The 17,451-nt window shown below is 42.8% G+C and overlaps 2 protein-coding genes across 22 annotated transcripts in view; one reads left to right on the top strand and one right to left on the bottom strand.

Annotated features, from left to right (window-relative positions):
• maea (macrophage erythroblast attacher, E3 ubiquitin ligase) overlaps positions 1–17,451 on the bottom strand; it is a 78,607-nt gene that overhangs the window by 26,781 nt on the left and 34,375 nt on the right. The window lies entirely within an intron of this gene.
• The window catches only part of LOC119007001 (C-terminal binding protein 1), a 54,070-nt gene that overhangs the window by 14,790 nt on the left and 21,829 nt on the right, over positions 1–17,451 (top strand). For 19 of the 21 annotated variants that reach the window (XM_037076254.1, XM_037076253.1, XM_037076249.1 and 16 more), the window contains 10 exons: positions 6,346–6,500; positions 8,293–8,437; positions 8,922–9,025; positions 9,424–9,526; positions 10,781–10,905; positions 11,556–11,645; positions 12,067–12,197; positions 12,685–12,812; positions 13,331–13,445; positions 14,357–17,247. In XM_037076254.1, the coding sequence (XP_036932149.1) occupies positions 6,363–6,500; positions 8,293–8,437; positions 8,922–9,025; positions 9,424–9,526; positions 10,781–10,905; positions 11,556–11,645; positions 12,067–12,197; positions 12,685–12,812; positions 13,331–13,445; positions 14,357–14,552 (1,275 nt within the window). In that variant the 5' untranslated portion in view covers positions 6,346–6,362 and the 3' untranslated portion in view covers positions 14,553–17,247. Of the gene's footprint in view, positions 1–6,345; positions 6,501–8,292; positions 8,438–8,921; positions 9,026–9,423; positions 9,527–10,780; positions 10,906–11,555; positions 11,646–12,066; positions 12,198–12,684; positions 12,813–13,330; positions 13,482–14,356; positions 17,248–17,451 lie in introns of those variants that run through there. The other 2 variants (XM_037076238.1, XM_037076255.1) reach the window with 2 other exon arrangements.

The following is a 17,451-nucleotide window of genomic DNA, read 5'->3' as shown; positions in this document are numbered from 1 at the left end:
TACTGATGTTTTCATCAGTGTATCATCACCTAAAACTGAGAGTCGGTGTGTTTTTGTTACTTTTCAACAAGCTCCTGATGTTTACAGTTGGTTTCGAGTCCACCATGTGTCTGTAGTAGCTCTGAACAGACGAACCAAACACTGGACGGAGAGATGTACAGACTGTGGGAGGATGGTGGCGTGAGCGGTTTTCAGTTTGTTGTAATGGGCAGCCACATCACTCAGCGCTGGACTATCACTGGACCTTAAAGTCTTCTTTTGATTTATCACTGGATTTATCGTTATAGCTCTGTTTCCATCACCGATTCATAAAAATGCTGAGCTAAATGTTTTCTCGATCAATACATCATTTTTAAAAATCCATAAAATATGAATTTCAGAGCACTGAGATGTAGAACAGAGAATAAATCAAAACTGAGCAGGTGTAACGAGGAGATTTTCTATACTTTTGATTTGATACGTAACATTTCCACAATAAAACCAGACCTTCGACTTTACTAGACTGTCACTGGTGTTTCTGACATCGTTTGAACTCAGAGAAATCTGTAATTTTAACTGTTAAAATAACCAAATGTGTTGTGTTTGGTTGTCTGTCGCTACAACTTCCAGAGAAACATCAGACGATGCATCAGAGAGAGGACGTAAAATTAAAATTCATTATTAGCTAAAAGGTGGTTGTTTGATCCCACGCTGCTTCACAACACCCAAAATACACACTGTGTGTTTAAGTCATTATTATTCTATTCTTATATCCACTGACTGCTCTAAAAACAGTCTTTTTGTGACTACAGCGTTCGTCATACCAGGTTCTGATGCTCTGGAAGTTAAACCTGTTGTTATGGGCGTGTGTGTTGTGACGCGCTGCTGCTGTGGTTCTTTAGTGTCGGTCAGACTCGTGGACTCTCGGCTTGTTTTGGCAGATCACTCTCTATCGATGCTGACAGACTTCCCGGTGACCGGCACATTTAAACACATGAAAATCACCGATCTTCAACTTGGTTTCTGATGACTGGCAGTCTGAAAACACTGGCTCCTTCCTCTGGGACCAGAATCCAGCTGTTCTTGTGAGCTGGTCAGTGACGGCTGGATACTGGCTGGCTGCGGGGCTTTCCCACTGGCTCGCATGATTCAGTCCCAGCAGTCATTGGCAGATGCTTTTTCCATCTCTAAATGTCACTCAGACGGTCTTAGCGTCGGTTTGGTGTGATTGCACATTTTCCAAGGGATGCAATTTGCATTTTGTGGAGGGGGGGCACACAGTGTCCACATAAGGCACACAAGTACATCTCATAAGCAGATAAACTTAAATTATCACCAAGAAACTAATAACCTTGGCTACAAATCCCGACCACTGCATGGCCGTGGTATTTACCAAACAGAGTCATGAATCTGAATTAAAGCGCAGCAGCAGAGAGACTCTGGACGGGTGACGAGCGGAGCTGGAGCTGTGGCCGCCGCTGGCTGTCCAGAGGCCTGTTCATGCTGTGAGCGCTTACAGCGGTCGCCCAACCTACGGGGGGTGTAGAGAGAAGAGAGTGCTGGAGTACTGAACATAATGAGCGAGGGGAGCAGAGATAGATGAGGTTTTAAGGTTTAGAGAGAGTGAGAGAAACGTCTGAGCAATTATTCAATATAATGAAGAATTTAATTAGTGTTTAATGTGACTAGAAAGAGAGAAAACACGTTGAATAAAAGAGACCGGGAGATTGTGGACGTTTGAGTTTGAGTTTGTTTGATTTTAAAGAGAGAGAGAAGATTAATATTAACAGCACTGTACTGTGTGTGTGTGTGTGTGTGTGTGTGTGTGAGGCAGGATGAACGGGTGTTTTATCATGTAGTACAACTCAGCACTCAGTCAGGCCGTCTTGCTGGTCCTTCCAAGGTCATGCTTGGTGCTGGAATGAGAGCTATTTCCTCCCTCTCTCTGACCAAGTGTGAGTCGGAGAAACGTCTGGAATCTCTGCTGCTACTTTTGTGGAAACTCTGCCGCACAGCTGACATGACCGACCAGATTTCAGTGCTTTGTGTGAGCTTGTTTCACTACACACGGCGTCTCTCAATCGCACTTTATTTCTGAGAGTTTCTGCTCTAAAGAAATGAGTCTGAAGGCCGTAATACTGCATCTGCAGGCGAGGCGCCACTTATGATTACATCTGAATTACAATGGAGTATGTGTTGAAGCCTGAGAGCACTTTTTCTGTCGTTGAATGCCAATTTCTCAGCTATGCACCATCGATTTTGTATTGATGTGTAAGTGCAGTGGCCTCCAGGCAAATCCTATTACGGAGAGCTAATGTTTTACCAGCTCACATAAGGCACAGTGAGCAGGACTCCAGTTTCACCTTATTGGTCTTACTGCGCTGCTTCATCGGATCAGGTTTCACACAGTTATCTGACGATGAACATGATAAGATGAAACAGAAATTGAGCAATGTGATTGTGTTAAGATGTGGGCTGACTTTGATTCTTTGAAACCTCAGAGAGCTGCAGAAAATATAGTTTTTCATCCTGTAAAGTAGTTTGAAAAGAAAGTGGTTTCATCTTTATACAGTGAGGGTCAACTGAGACAAGTTGTCAGCATCCCGACAGGCTCTGTGCCTCTCCAAGTGACAACATCTGTAGTCTTACAGTTAATTATCTCTTGATGGTTGGCTCGTCAGCAGGACAACACAAAAACTAATGAACATATTTCCTTGAAACTTTGAGGGAAGATCTCAGCCAAGAAAAGATCCCACTAACGTTTGTTGGGGATCCTGACAAACAGATAAATTCAGAACGTTCTCAGTTTATTGGACGGGGCGTTTTTTTTGTTTTTGACATTTTCTTGAATTTCTCAGGTAATAATTCATGGATCCTGCTGAAAGAAATCAGGCATGTACAGCTGGCTGGAGTGAAAACAATCTGATGCAGATCCAAATACAAATCTGGATGTAGGTTTGGATTAAGCTGTTGGGCCTTAGTGGAGGTGTGCGATCTACAGAGAGCCCTTAAGTCTTGTATATTCTGCATCACAACTGTGTCAGAAAGCAGGATTTTATACATTTATCTCACACTGTAAACAGCTGCTCACGTGAAGTATTTTTCAGATAAGTGTCTCATGTGAAGATCAAACGTGTATGTTTTATCTGTGTGATGATGTGTGAACTGAAACCACCTGCAATCACAGCTAAAACAATGTGTAGCTTCTCTCTGTTTCTGTTAATGTCGGTGTTGAATTCCCCGTCCTAAATGTATTCACCAACATATTCCATGGTTACAGTGACGGGATCTGTGTACGCTCAGCTCTACTGCTGCCTGATGCCTGCAGCAGGAAGTACGCTGTTTTAAAAATAGCACATAAGTATGTTGCTTCAAAACAATGATTTTTTTGAAAGTAGCAGAGGTTTTCTTAAAGTATTCCTCTCAAATGTAAATACTGAGAAGATACAGTGCAAGCTGCCAACAGATCCATGAATTCTGTTCTCTACACAGATTCTGAGCGCTTGTTTTTCTGTTGTAGCCAGACTCTGAACACAGCAGCACGATGGAGCATGAACCAGAAATGCATGTAAGCACTGTGTACATTATTTCCCCATGCATGCACACCGGATCGTTCTCCCTCAGTCCGTCTGAAAAAACATCACCTCATTTGCAAGCCTGAGCTAAATCTGTAAGAACTGACCGTCTATGACAGCATTTTAAACAAGAAAGAGGAAGATCATCCATCTAGTTTTGTTCAGGGAGTTATTTTTGAGCACCTCGCTGCTTGTTATTCATATTATTCATGCAGCTTTACTTTCTCACTCCTGGGAGCTGCCCAGTACAAGGCAGTCCGCACCTTCTGGTCACTGAGCTGCTCTATCGGAGCAGATGAAAGTGAAAAAAGGCCCAAAAAATGACAGCGACTAGTAACCGAACCAGTCGACTGCAGCAAAATACAAAGACAGAAATGTTTCCCACAACAGGAGCTTTTATTAGCAATGCAAACCACAACGACATGCTGCACTGCACATCCCTTCTCTGTTGTGGTAAAACATATATGCTGCTTGTTCACATCATTTTTTTTGGGACACATATGAACTCAGTAGCTGCATCTGCAGTAAAAAATATAGAGCAGATGAAGGATGAGAGGAAAACAAGTAACTTACAACACTTCATCACAATAACACAAGTGGAAAACCGTGAGAGTCAGAGATCACTGATCTGTGCTGTTGGTACATGTGGATGTTTCCTTTAATTTATTTCACTCACAGGCCATCTAATGATAGCTGCTGAGAGAAGTGTGCTGCTCAGTTTCCCTGCCCAGAGTCACCAAATTCATTTGCGGGTTCGCAGCAGCCAAATTTCTGTCCATGCATCTGATTCACTGGGATCCTTGGCATTCAAAATACGGTAGAGACCCGAGAACGCAGATTTTGAGACGACCGGTTTAATGATCCCACTTCTTTCCCATGCAACTGGAAAATGGTTTCAAATGGAGGGAATGCCAGCTGTGCATCCCTCTGGAGCTCTGAGTCTCCGAGAAAAAGTTTCAGGCGGAATATTTTGAGAGAAATAACGGAGGTGTTTGCTTACGTGAGATGTCGGCCTGCACAGCTCGGATGGAAACAAGTCAGGACTGAGTGATGGATGCAGACAGCGTCAGCAGAAGCAAGCACAGCTCTGCACTCGTTTCATCTGCAGGCCTGTCAAAACTTTGCATGTCAGAGACCCAATTACATCCACCGTTTAAGAGTTTCCTCTGAACCTCCTGTACATCTGTCCGTCTCTCAGATGTCTTGTCTCTCAATCAGTGTGTCTGTCAGTCATCTGGAACGATTAACACTTCAGTTACGAGACAGAAATCCCGGCAGATCGCAGAAAATGAATAAATGCAACTCCCATCGACCCTGCTGCTGCTCACCCTGAACAAAGGCCCACTGGTGAGGTATCTGCCTGGTTAAATGCCACTTATCCTCCGGTAAGCTCTGGCAGCCGTCTCAGGGTGATGGTTAAACGTGAAAAGATTTAATAAAACATCCTCTTGCTCTCTTACTCAGTTATTGACAGATTTCAGGTGCTGGCCGTCTGTCGTGACACAGATCCTACGACCTTACAGGAACTGCTGTACCTCCTTAGAGCCTGAACAGACAGAACACAGTTTCTGCCTTGCAGGAGTGATATTAATGTCTTCATCTGAAAAATTCAACTCAGAGCAGAAATGTGCCTGATGTCACTGTCAAACTGTCCAGACTCATCCTAAAATAAGTACAGTATTAAGCTTTGAAGTAACCAACAGTTCGCATGAAAGGAAATACCTCTCTGCAGATACACAAACCGCTGTTAAGATGAAGCAGCTTTTTGGCACCTTTGTTGCTAATATAGTTGCTTCTGATCATGAATGTGTCTGTGGAAAGGTTGTAAATGGCACATGTGAAGAGGAAATATGGAGAAACTGCTTTTTGTTGCATATTCATAAGATGGCATTTGAGATGTGCTTCAGACAACAGGAACTGAATCTAGAGCTTCATGCTTCCGTTTGTTTTCGGGTCAAAATCGGCTAATTTTTTTCAAAGAAAATGGCTCCCAAATGTCACTTTCATTGGTCCACAGGAGAAAACACTTTCAGTCACCATGAATATATGAGATCTTAATCATTAAGGTGATGTGAACAGGATGAAATACAAAAGGGTGCTCTTCATTATTTTAAATTCTGCAGGGATATTCTTTTGTATTTTGTGTTTCAAATGCTCTGGATTATTTATCAGCAGCCTACATACAGTAGCCTTTTCATCCATTTGACCAACTACTGCCTGTTTCACTTCATTTTAAAAAGTCCTTAGTAATTAAACTGAAACAATCAAATATTTTCAAGTAAAAAGGCGAGAAACAGCTGTGAAACACGACCTCTCACAACAGGAATTAGCTCTTTTGCAGACGGCCAGCTGCTCCGCCAAAGTCTTTTTTTTTCTTCTTCACGCTTACCGTCACAGTTGTCATAGCAACTGCGTCAGTCCAGAGCAGAAACATTATGGGATGCAGATGAAGCAGGGCCTCGTCTGTGGCCAGGAGCAACAGCGGCGTTTCTTCGGCTTTAGATTTCATAGCAGACAACAGTTGAAGATAAGCTGAACGATTTGACCGAGCAAACTAATGCAGGCCTGCAGGTGTCGTAAAACACAGCAGAGAGAAATTACCCTTTTTTCCAAAACAACATTTCTAATTTCTCGGAGGGAGACTGCAGCTGGGTAGGTCTTTCATCACAACAACAGGAAAACGGTGCTGAAGAATAAAATTCCTCACCGCCTCTGACGATGAAAACTTTACGCCTGTGTTTTGTTCTGCACACCTGACAACTTTTCTTTCTCATCTTTTGTTTGTTTGTAGGCATCAGGCCACCCATCATGAACGGGCCCATGCACCCGCGCCCCCTGGTGGCGCTGCTGGACGGGCGCGACTGCACCGTGGAGATGCCCATACTGAAAGACGTGGCGACGGTGGCCTTCTGTGACGCTCAGTCCACACAGGAGATCCACGAGAAGGTAAAAAAAACTTGAAGAAGTACTTCACTGATGGAAAGATCGTCTTTAATCCAATCAGTTGGGGGTCTGACAATAATGTAGATGATGATGCTGCTGTATCAAACACCTGCTGCTGCAAAACAGCCTCAGGAAGTGAGAATGTTTTCAGTTTTCGAGCACGAAATAAGAAACAGTAGAAGTGGCAACACGTCCAGAAACTGAAACTTCTAAATCAAATTCTGACACACAAATTAAATACTTCCATCATGTGTAATTTTCTGTAAGAAGTGCATCAAATCGATTTCAATATATCAGTTTTAAAAAATGAATCATAGTTTGCCTTCATTTACACTTTAGTGCACATATTTAGATTTCTTTTTTTAGACGGGGGCTTCAGAGAGAGACGGATCCAAACTGAAGACTTGAGGCTTCAAAACGATCTTTGATGCCACAGACGTTAAGTTCATGTTTTTATGAAGTATATTTAACCGTCTCTGATCCGGAAACATTAATGCTTTGCTCAGACCATCGTTATCAGTCAGTCTCTAACATAACTTAAATCAGCGAGAATATCCAAATGCAAAACACAATAAAAGTACCTAATTATGCTTGTTCAAGATATATGAAAACAAGAGCAGAAGTGGAGATCACAGATAAACTGTAGAAGAAGAATCTTAAGTTAAAGTAATATTGGCTGTGCATTAATGATGTGGAAAAACATGAAAACAACCAAAACAAAATAAAGAACTAAAGCAAAAAAAAAAAGGGAAAAGACAGAATGGACAATTATAAAAAGGAGCACAGAGAGCAAAGTTAAAATGTGGGTCAGGCTCAGATCTTGCCACAGCCACTGTGGATTGTAAATGGGTTTGTATGTCTGGCAGGGTTCGGTCTGGTTCTGGGTGTCTGCCAGGCGCACTCTCTCTGAGAGCGCGCTCAGTAGGCCACAGCGTGGGAGAAACAGATGGCTTTTCCCTCGCTCGCTATCTATCTCTTGCTGTCTCGCTCTCTCTCTCTCTGGCTCTGTAGTAAGCAGCCACCTCATTGTCTAATTAAAAGGGCTTCTTTATTGTAATTGAACCGCATGTCATTTTCATCCTCTGTCACACACATGAAGAGGAGGGCTGGCCACAGCAGGAAAAGATTTCAAGATTAACTGAGAACCAATTAAAAGGTGACTGGACTGGTTCTCACACGCAGCCATACTGTGTATTTCTGATTGTCAAGTTATCTGCCTGCCAGTCAGAATATTTCATTTTCCAATTAAGACAATAAGACGTGATCCTGATTAGAAGCCAGCAAGAATCCCATAAGATTCCTGCTGATATTAGGCACTTTTGTTGAATGCAAACACCTTATCTCGATCCCCGTGGCTATAAAAACTTGGTTTCCATGGTAATATTTGGGAAGAGCAGTCATTCCATGCAGGCAGGGATATTAAAAGAACAGGATATGAGAACGATATAAACAGCACATCCTGAACAACGAAACGAGATACCGAGTTTATGGAAACACTGTGACTGTGAAGTCTCTGGAATATATTTCTGAGAACTCTCAGCTTCATAAACACATGCTAATGTGTGACCTTTATACTCGCCTATATCTGCAGTACAGCATGTGTTCAAAACACTATAAATACTGTCTGCAAACAGACACTTTTATGTGGTTTTATTGTCGGCCGTGTCAGCTCAGAGGTCAGCTCGGGCCGCACAGGCTAAGACGCTTCAGTTATACTCACACACACACATACACTCATATTGAGACCCGTCTATGATTTAAATAAGTGAAACTGTTGTTGTGTCGGTGCGTTCAGGTGCTGAATGAAGCCGTGGGAGCTCTGATGTACCACACCATCACTCTGATGAGAGAAGACCTGGAAAAGTTTAAAGCCCTGCGCATCATCGTCCGCATCGGCAGCGGCTACGACAACATCGACATCAAATCTGCCGGGGAACTGGGTGAGAACACACACACACACACACACACACACACACACACACACACACACAATCCATATTAATACAATACAACTTACTGTCTGATTCCCATTTTGTAATAATATAGTTCAACTACAAACTAGAAACTACTGTTGACAAATGTATGTAGCAGAGAACAATACTGAAAAGTAATCTCAACACTTTTTATCTGATTCCAGGAGGTTTTGCCATGTTTGCAACATGTCAGTAATATTTGTATTATAAGTAAAGTTTTTTTTATTAAAGTTCACGTCTGCACCATCCGCAGCTTCTCTAACATCCATATCTTCTCTCCCTGAGGGGCTCGGCCATTTTATAGCTGGTGTTTGTAGAGAAAACTGCTGACACCACACCTCCAGTCTGCACTTCTCCACCAAAATAGCTTCCACCAAACTTCATCTCCCTCCTCAAATGGCCCCCCCAAAAAAAGCTATTACTAATCCTTATCTGCTCTGTGGTCCAACAGGCATAGCTGTATGTAATATGCCAGCAGCCTCAGTGGAGGAGACGGCGGACTCCACGCTCTGTCACATCCTCACCCTGTACCGACGCACCACCTGGCTGCACCAGGTTCGTACCCTCGCGTGGCTGATAAAAGGGACAGAAATAAATTGGATTTAAATGAACTCACTCTGGGAGCGTTGGTTAGGGGTGTCCGTACAGTTATCATCGTTTTTAGTTTTTCATGAATACTCACAACCGTCCTCTGGCAAAATTGAAACATTTCGTTTTCTTTAGAATGTGGCTGTATTTAAAGAGACGTTGATGTGAGATGTAGAAGGTACAGTAACATGATTTGTTCCTCAAATCAGTAACAAGCACCATTTAGACTCATGATCACAACATCTAGAAGGACTGAGACTGTGGTCATTCAGCACAGACATTTTGAAATATAGCTGCTTTGTGTTAAATTTTAATATTTCTGTGTGATATTTGCATGTAAAAAAGTTAACTGGTCTTCACACCAGGCTCTCCGGGAGGGCACGCGGGTTCAGAGTGTGGAGCAGATTCGAGAGGTGGCGTCGGGAGCTGCGAGGATCAGAGGAGAGACGCTGGGACTTATAGGGCTCGGTGAGTACATCACATACTGGATCACTTACTTCCTCTGCAGTGGGACCTACTTAGCACACTGTTGTACAGAGAAGACAAAGACTCTACAGCCGCGCTGGAGGCTCTGTTAGGACCAGCAGCGCTCTGAGCTGAATGGTAACATTAGCCCTGTTTCCACCACAGGAACCCTCCGGGGACGAGGAACCTTTGAATGAACTTGTTTCCACCGCAGGGCAAAGGGTCTAGACTAAGTCCTGGAGACATTATTTTACCCCCTAAAATACTTTTTAATAGTACAGGAACTTTGGGGGGCTTGCAGTACTGAACATTTCTGACTGGTCAAGTGTTCACAGGATTTTATTTCAGCTGCCATATTTAAAAATCTACAGCTGCAAACAAGTTTGTTTTTTCTTCACTGTGCTTTGACACATCAACATGGAGTAACAGAAGAAAGCAAACGACAGACGATCCAACAGTCAGTTACAAAAACCATATGAAACTTTTTGTTTCATATCCGTACATGAAACTAATTTCCTTTCATTCCTTAAAACGTGGCTCCTGCATCTAAAATGTCCTGGTTCTTTGGGTGGAAACATGGCTAATGACATTTAGCTTGCTGATGTTTAGTTGGTACAACGTTTACCTGGTTTGCCTGCCTAGTTTATTCTGTTAGCATGCTAACTTCTGGGGATCATGAACGCATGCACCCAATTTCACGGCAATCTGTTCAGCTGTTGTTGAGATATTTCAGCCTGGACTGAAGTGGACGCCTGACTGACCGACAGAACATCAGCACCTGTGGCACTGTGCTGTAAAAAGCCTTCTGATCTTGTTCGTTTTGTCTGAAGGTGTTTTGTTGATTCAGGTTGTTGCTGAGGAGCAGAGCTGAAGTTTTTAATCAAAGGATTTTTCTTTCCATTTTCCTTCTGGGAAGTTTTGTCCTTAGCTCAGCTAAATTGGCTTCCTGTGGAGTTACTGCCAATAAAATATAAGCGGATTAACCCAAGGCAGAATGCAAATCTCTTCCGTGTACAGTCTGGAAGCTTTTTCTGTAATAATGAGCAGATGTGTGTAACCAGAGAATTATGTAATTTGTACAAGGCAGAAGTTAAAAAAAAGGGGGGGAGGTGAATATTAGACGCACAAAAATGTTAATGTTGTGTTTTTATGTTCCATTTCAGTGTGTGTTCATGTGAATGCAATTTGTCTGAATGCTGCTGTGTGTGTATTAATGTGTGTGCGCCTCCATGTCTGTGTGTATTCATGTGTTTCTAGGTCGAGTGGGCCAGGCGGTCGCCCTGCGAGCCAAGGCCTTCGGCTTCAACGTGATCTTCTATGACCCTTATTTGGCTGACGGGGTAGAGAGATCCCTGGGACTACAAAGGGTCACCACACTACAGGTAGCACACACACACACACACACAAATTTGCACTGTTTATTTTCTTCTTCTTGTAGTTCCTTAATAAAGGCAATATCCAAAATGGTGATATATTTGATACTGCTGCACCAGATTGGACACAGTGGGTTGGACGTCCTGGTCCTGTTTGTTGCTCCTGACACTCGCTGTGTTTTCAGGGGGATTCTGACAGTTTTCATCTGGTTGCTCTGCACGTAGCGCCCGTATCAGCAAAGTATGTCCACCATGACAAGCGATAGATATGACTGCCACCGAAGTAGCATTTCCACCAGACTCCCATCAGGATTTTTTAGCCGAGCTCTAGCATGGAATTTAAACCGATTCAGACTTAATCTTCTTTTTACAGTGAAAAAGAAAATCCATTGTCTCCCTTTCTCTTTGCTGACAAAACACAGCTTTCCTCCAGCTTCCACTATGACGAATGTGTAGTTACTGCATGTGGAGCCGGAGTGACGCCCTCTTGTGCTCATTAAGAGTAATTGTGAAAAGTCAATTACACAAAACAAGATGATACTGTGTGCTCGTGCCAGATGATGACTCACAAAAACACAGAACACATTCAGTGTGAATTGAAGGATGATTTGAAGTGGATTTATTTTTGACTTCTTTGTTTTTCCTGTGTTTCTCTTCAGGACCTGCTCTTCCACTCCGACTGTGTATCTCTGCACTGCAGCCTCAACGAACACAACCACCACCTGATCAACGACTTCACCATCAAACAGGTAGACGGACACACGTGCAGCATACATACATCCGCTCTCGTATGATTTATTCACCTCTACATCAACTCCTACATCCTGTGACCATGAATACTACATGAAGCAGATACCCAGGGAGGCAGAATACCTACATAAAGATGAACGAGGTTCTCCACTGTGTGAACTGCATAACAACTGATACACACACACTCAGTATATATCCAGTTTCCTCCCAAGACACAGACTGCTCTCTTTATATATTTCTGACCTTGCAGGGCAGAGGAAGGAAGACTTCTCTACATGGATGAACATCACATATTTATGATTATAGTTAGGTTTCACTACGAATGTCTGAACCTCGGCTCACTGATCAATATGAACTCTGAATCAGGTGTTAGACTTTTAGATGAATGTGAATCACAGATGTGTGCCGTGTGTGTTTAAGATGCGCCAGGGTGCGTTCCTGGTGAACACAGCCAGGGGGGGCCTGGTGGACGAGAAGGCCCTGGCTCAGGCCCTGAAGGAGGGGAGGATACGTGGAGCTGCACTGGATGTTCACGAGACAGAACCGTTCAGGTAACACTCTCAGTTTTTCTTTTGCAGCTAAACAAAATATAAATAAGAAAAGACTAAAGAGTAATAAATGGTAGTTATACTTCTTTTTTTTTTTGCTGTCCTGCCTACAAGGACATCAGTGATGCACTTGATTTTTTAAATGTCCTCCATTTATGCTGATTTCTTTTGGCTCGATGATTATCAAAATCTGGAGCTGAGCTTCAGGAAAGGAACCTTTTTTGTAGCAGACTGTGTGTGTGACATGAAAATAATGTAATCAATATCAAATCAAATCATGTAATCAAACAACACTGATACTGGATACATTCTGGTACTGGTTGATTACAGAAAATTAAATTACAAAACATTTATATCATGTTAATCTCTGTGTTTGGGACTGTTGGTCACACAAACAAAGCAAACATTAGCTTTGGTTCTGGAAAACTGTAAGATTTTAGCAAAGCAATTTATTGTGTTATTGAAAAAATAATGTATGAACGTGTGTCAGTTTCAGTCAGGGTCCGCTGAAGGACGCTCCCAACCTGATCTGCACGCCACATGCTGCCTGGTACAGCGAACAGGCATCGCTGGAGATGAGAGAGGAGGCGGCCAGGGAGATCCGAAGGGCTATCACAGGTAGAGCACACACACACACACACACACACACACACACACACACACACAGTCATGGAAACACACATGTTGATGGGAAACATGACCCCTGCAGAAAAATGTAAACAGTCTAAGAAAAGATATTTTCAGGTTGTCTGCTGCAGTCGAGCGTGAACCATCCTCTCCACTGTGAGAACAGAGATTCACAGACCTTCTCTCTCTCTCTGTAACACCTCCTGTCTTCTATATTTTCCTTATTTCCATTTTCTCTCTCCTGTCCTGTGATGTCTCAGTGGTTCTGCCTTTTCACCTTCGTCGTGTAATCTTGTCTTACTTTTGTGTCTCAGTGGAAAATAGGATATTAAGGTCAAAAAGAAAAAAAGCACACCTGCTCTGAAATGCAGGGCAGAAACACTAACAAGATCCCCAGTGTGAAATGCAGCACACCCGACTATTCATCTGATTCCTATTTATATACACATTTTAGCATTACATCTTGACATCTCTTTCTTTTGCTCCATTATTATTATCTTTTTTCGCAGGTCGTATCCCGGACAGTCTAAAGAACTGTGTGAATAAGGAGTTCCTCACCCAGAACAACCACTGGGCAGGAGTTGACCCGGCGACCGTCCACCCCGAGCTCAACGGGGCTTATAGGTAATAACTGACATCAGGATAAAGAAACCTATGGTGGTCAGTACAGTTTGATTTTCCTCCCCAAACCCTGATTAAGTGATTGATTGATACCATTTTTTGACAAATGTCTTGAAAATATAGAATGTGTACAGCCACTGTGAGAAGGTGTAGTCAGTCAGGTCGGATGGTCGAAAGAAGCCGCGGGTGGCGATCAACTCAAAGTCTGCTGCTGTTATCCCCAAACCTGTGCTTTCTTCTCCAGTGCTGATTAATGTAGTTATGTCATAGGTATTAATTGTTTCAGTAAAACTACAGTTAATCGAAATATGAAGGAGCGTCTGATCGATTCCTCTGCATGCGCCACTCAGCAGTGGCAACTCCCGTCTTTCGACAGACGTCTGTTTCCACCGACATCAGAATAAAATACTATGAAACACATACAAAATATAATGAAGCACCAAAGGAAAGCAGTTGTGTCTTCTGTGGCTCAGTAGAGATCCTGATATCTGACAAAATAACCACTTATGATGTCATCAGGTTATCTTGATTTTTGACTTGGGCACGACAACTTTAACTAGTAACCCCTCTGATCCAACAGACCTTGACATATGACTACATACATTTAACCTACATGTTGTTCAGTCTTGGTTAACACATTTTTAATGTGCTGTATTTTGGGACAAAATAAAAGCTTTTTTTCTCTGTTGCCCAAAACTCTGTGGTACCTAAGTGTGCTTCAGTACAGCGTCACCAAGCTGTTCTGTTTATGTAGCTTTTGGCTATATATGTTAATTCGGCTTGTCTAATCTTATCGCAGATCTTCTGAAATGTGTTTGGCTCTGTGATCAAAACGAGGTCACACAATAGTGATTGTAGTTGTGCTTTGATGACTCAGTCCTGCATGTCTGTCTGTCGCCCTCTCGTCTCTCCAGGTATCCTCCCGGAGTGGTGAACCTGCCAGCTGGTGGCCTCCCGCCTCCTGTTGAAGGCATCGTGCCCAGCGCCGTGCCCCTCTCACACACCCTCCCGCCCCCTGTCGCACACCCTCCCCACGCCCCGTCCCCCGGACAAAACACAGTCAAGCCACCAGAGGGCGACAGAGAGCAACATCCGAACGACCAACTGTAGCCACATTCACACACACACACACACACACACACACACACACATACACACACACGCACACACACACGCTTGTCTGCGTTGTCTGGATGGCAGCCGTGGTCAAAGCGATGAGTTCCCTCGTGACATGTTGTTATCAGACAGGTTCACAGAGTGTCAGATTGACAGTTTGAGGTCCCAATAACAATCGATTCACAACTCTCTGGCAACTGGCTCCCAGCAGCCAGCTCACACTCCAAAGAAGAAGAAGAAGAAGAAGAAGAAGAAGAAGAAGACGATGATAAAGAGGATAACGAGGAGGAGTGGACGGCTGTCAGGTGCAAGACAGTCGTCCTCTCTGAAAGACTGTAAAGATCTACTCTTATATCATCAGATAACTACAGTATAGTCAACTTTTCTCTGCCAGAGATAAAAAATTAACAATGACTACCTGTTAATTTGGGAAGAAAAAAATGCTGAATGAAATTCTGCTGTCTTAGACTTTAGTGTGTCCAAAGTTAGAGGGGCCTGTTTCATGTCTTTCTCTCTTTTTCTGTGTCCTTTCCTTAGTTCGATGTACATGCAAACGTAGTAGGTTATGAAATGAATGTAACCTGTCTGTGTACAGTTTTTAGACTCACGGCAAGAAGATACTGATATTTGTATTCCAGTCTTAAGAAAAACAAGGGTCGTGATCTCTCTGTGTAGCCAAACTGGTTTGAGAATACAATATCTGTTTTTGTTTTTTAATGTGTACCAAGCCCCCCCCCCCAAAAAAAGAGGCAGCTTTTTGCACACCATCTCAGGAAATTAAGTTTCCGCGGTTGGTATATTATTTTTAAAACTTTTGGTTTTAATAATTCCTTTTGATGCCACTTAGTGCTTTTGTTTTTCTACCTGCTCGCCTTTTTGTGTCCCGCTACATTAGAAAACGAACTTTAACGAGAGCTAAAGTTGATCTAATGTTTGCTTTTGTTTGTTTTGTTTAAGGGGCATGTGTTTCTGCTCTTGGGACTTGTGTAAATGTTTGACCCAAATCGAGGGGGTTGTGGGAGGAAAGGCTGCAGGGAGGTGGCGTAATGGTATGCTCCGCTGGGACTACTTCCTTCCTGGCGGCGATTAAAAAGTACAAAACAGTGGTTGAGTTAATTACTTTGAAGGACGAGGCAATGCACTGACAGTTTGTAGCAACTTGGAGATTGAGAAACAGTCTCACAACAAGTTGAGATCTTTGTAATCTTCATGTCTAACGATCCATTCACTGTCCAGGTCACGGAGCGTGAACAGCTCACCACACCAAGGTTTACAAATGATGCACAACATTGGTGAATCAGCGTGTCGCTTCATGCTGCTGTGGATCTTTCTAATCAGCCAAAGGACGCCTGAGACTACATCAACAAACTTTATAAACCAGTTATTTAACCGCCCTGCTTCCTGCAAAAACTCACTCGCAAAGATGTGACATCCAGTCAGTTTGTTGAAGTTACGTCAAAGAATTTTTAATTTTGATCTGCTCTCAAATTTACCTTTTCAGACTCAGAAAATTCTACATCTGTTTCTTTCTAAAAGCAAACTGAGGTTTTACAGTGTGAGAGACATGACAGACAACATATATGCACAATAAAGTACAGATGTTTCATGGTAGCGTGTCAGAACCGTACCGATTTCTCCAGTCTAGCATCCCTTTAACATTTCACGCCGGGTCCTTCCTGAGTATACCATTCAGCCACCCTCTGTGGCCTCCGTGTCTATGTGTACATACGGTGTTCTGCCTGCCTGTGTCAATGTGAGTTGGTTGTATCTGTGTCTAAAAAAAGCAGCACTGGGAGGAGGGGTGGCGGCTAGCACTCTCCACAAGGCATCATCACAAAGACTGCCATCTGAATACACAACCCAAACAATATGTGAAAAACTACAAACGCTGAAAAATCTAAGCTAGCAAACTGAGCCAGTGCTCCTGCTTCTACCGGTGACACGCTCACAGTGTAAACAACATGCTGGTATTTTGTTATATCAGCAGTCAAGTGTCTGAGACTCGTTCTATCCGGGGTATTTATTCCTAATTCCACTTCACGCGTTGTTGATGTTAACGGGTCGGTGCTGTTCGGATCCCCTTCTACCAGCAGCTGAGTAGTAAAACAGTTCACTGTTGCCTACCTGGTCTTCTTCATGGTGAGGTAGTAAGAGTAGCAATCAGGGATGGATATTTCACTAGCCACTGGTGAATGTTTTACAGCTGAGACCTCACTGTATCTGAAGGGGTTTGTCTGACGTGACATTTATAAATATCACCTTCAGACTGAAGCCCCCCAAATCCTGAAAGGAACGCTGGAATATTTTGAACTTGACTCTTAATCTTTCCTCACCAGATGCCTGTCGTTGTGTGGAGGAGACACTCTTTGCGAACACTTCCTAATTTAAACTGTAAGCATTCCTCACTCAAACCGACGGGTGCCATGAACAAAAACAGCAGACTAGCTTTCAAAGTGTCAAGGTGCTCCTTGAAATTCCATCCCTGGTAGTAACACACAGTCCACTGTTGCCTACCTTGGTCCCCTTTATGGTAAAGTAGTAGGCGTAGCAATATACAGTATACATATTCTATATTCTACAGTAAATATCATTATTTTTGGTCAAAACTGACAACCTGACAAAGATATGTTTGTGACTGTATGCATTTGTATGAATTATTTTAAAAGGAAATAAACTGTGGAAAGGTGAAGTTTGTGTCTTATTCGTCTCTGAACAACATTTGTTTTTTTATACGCTGCGTATTAATCTGCATGGTATCGTATCTGTTACTGTTATACTGGTACAGTTAATATCAGGGATTAGGAACTGGAGATTTAAAATATAGAAATGTAAAGACAAACTTTTCTCTGGCTGTCCAGTTATTTTTGTAGCTCACTATTTTTTTTTACTGTAA

Source organism: Acanthopagrus latus, chromosome 18 (assembly GCF_904848185.1).
Source record: "Acanthopagrus latus isolate v.2019 chromosome 18, fAcaLat1.1, whole genome shotgun sequence".
In the NCBI taxonomy this organism is placed as follows: Eukaryota; Metazoa; Chordata; class Actinopteri; order Spariformes; family Sparidae; genus Acanthopagrus; species Acanthopagrus latus.
The sequence above is the reverse complement of the archived record's forward strand: the minus strand, read 5'-3'. Positions and strand labels throughout refer to the sequence as shown.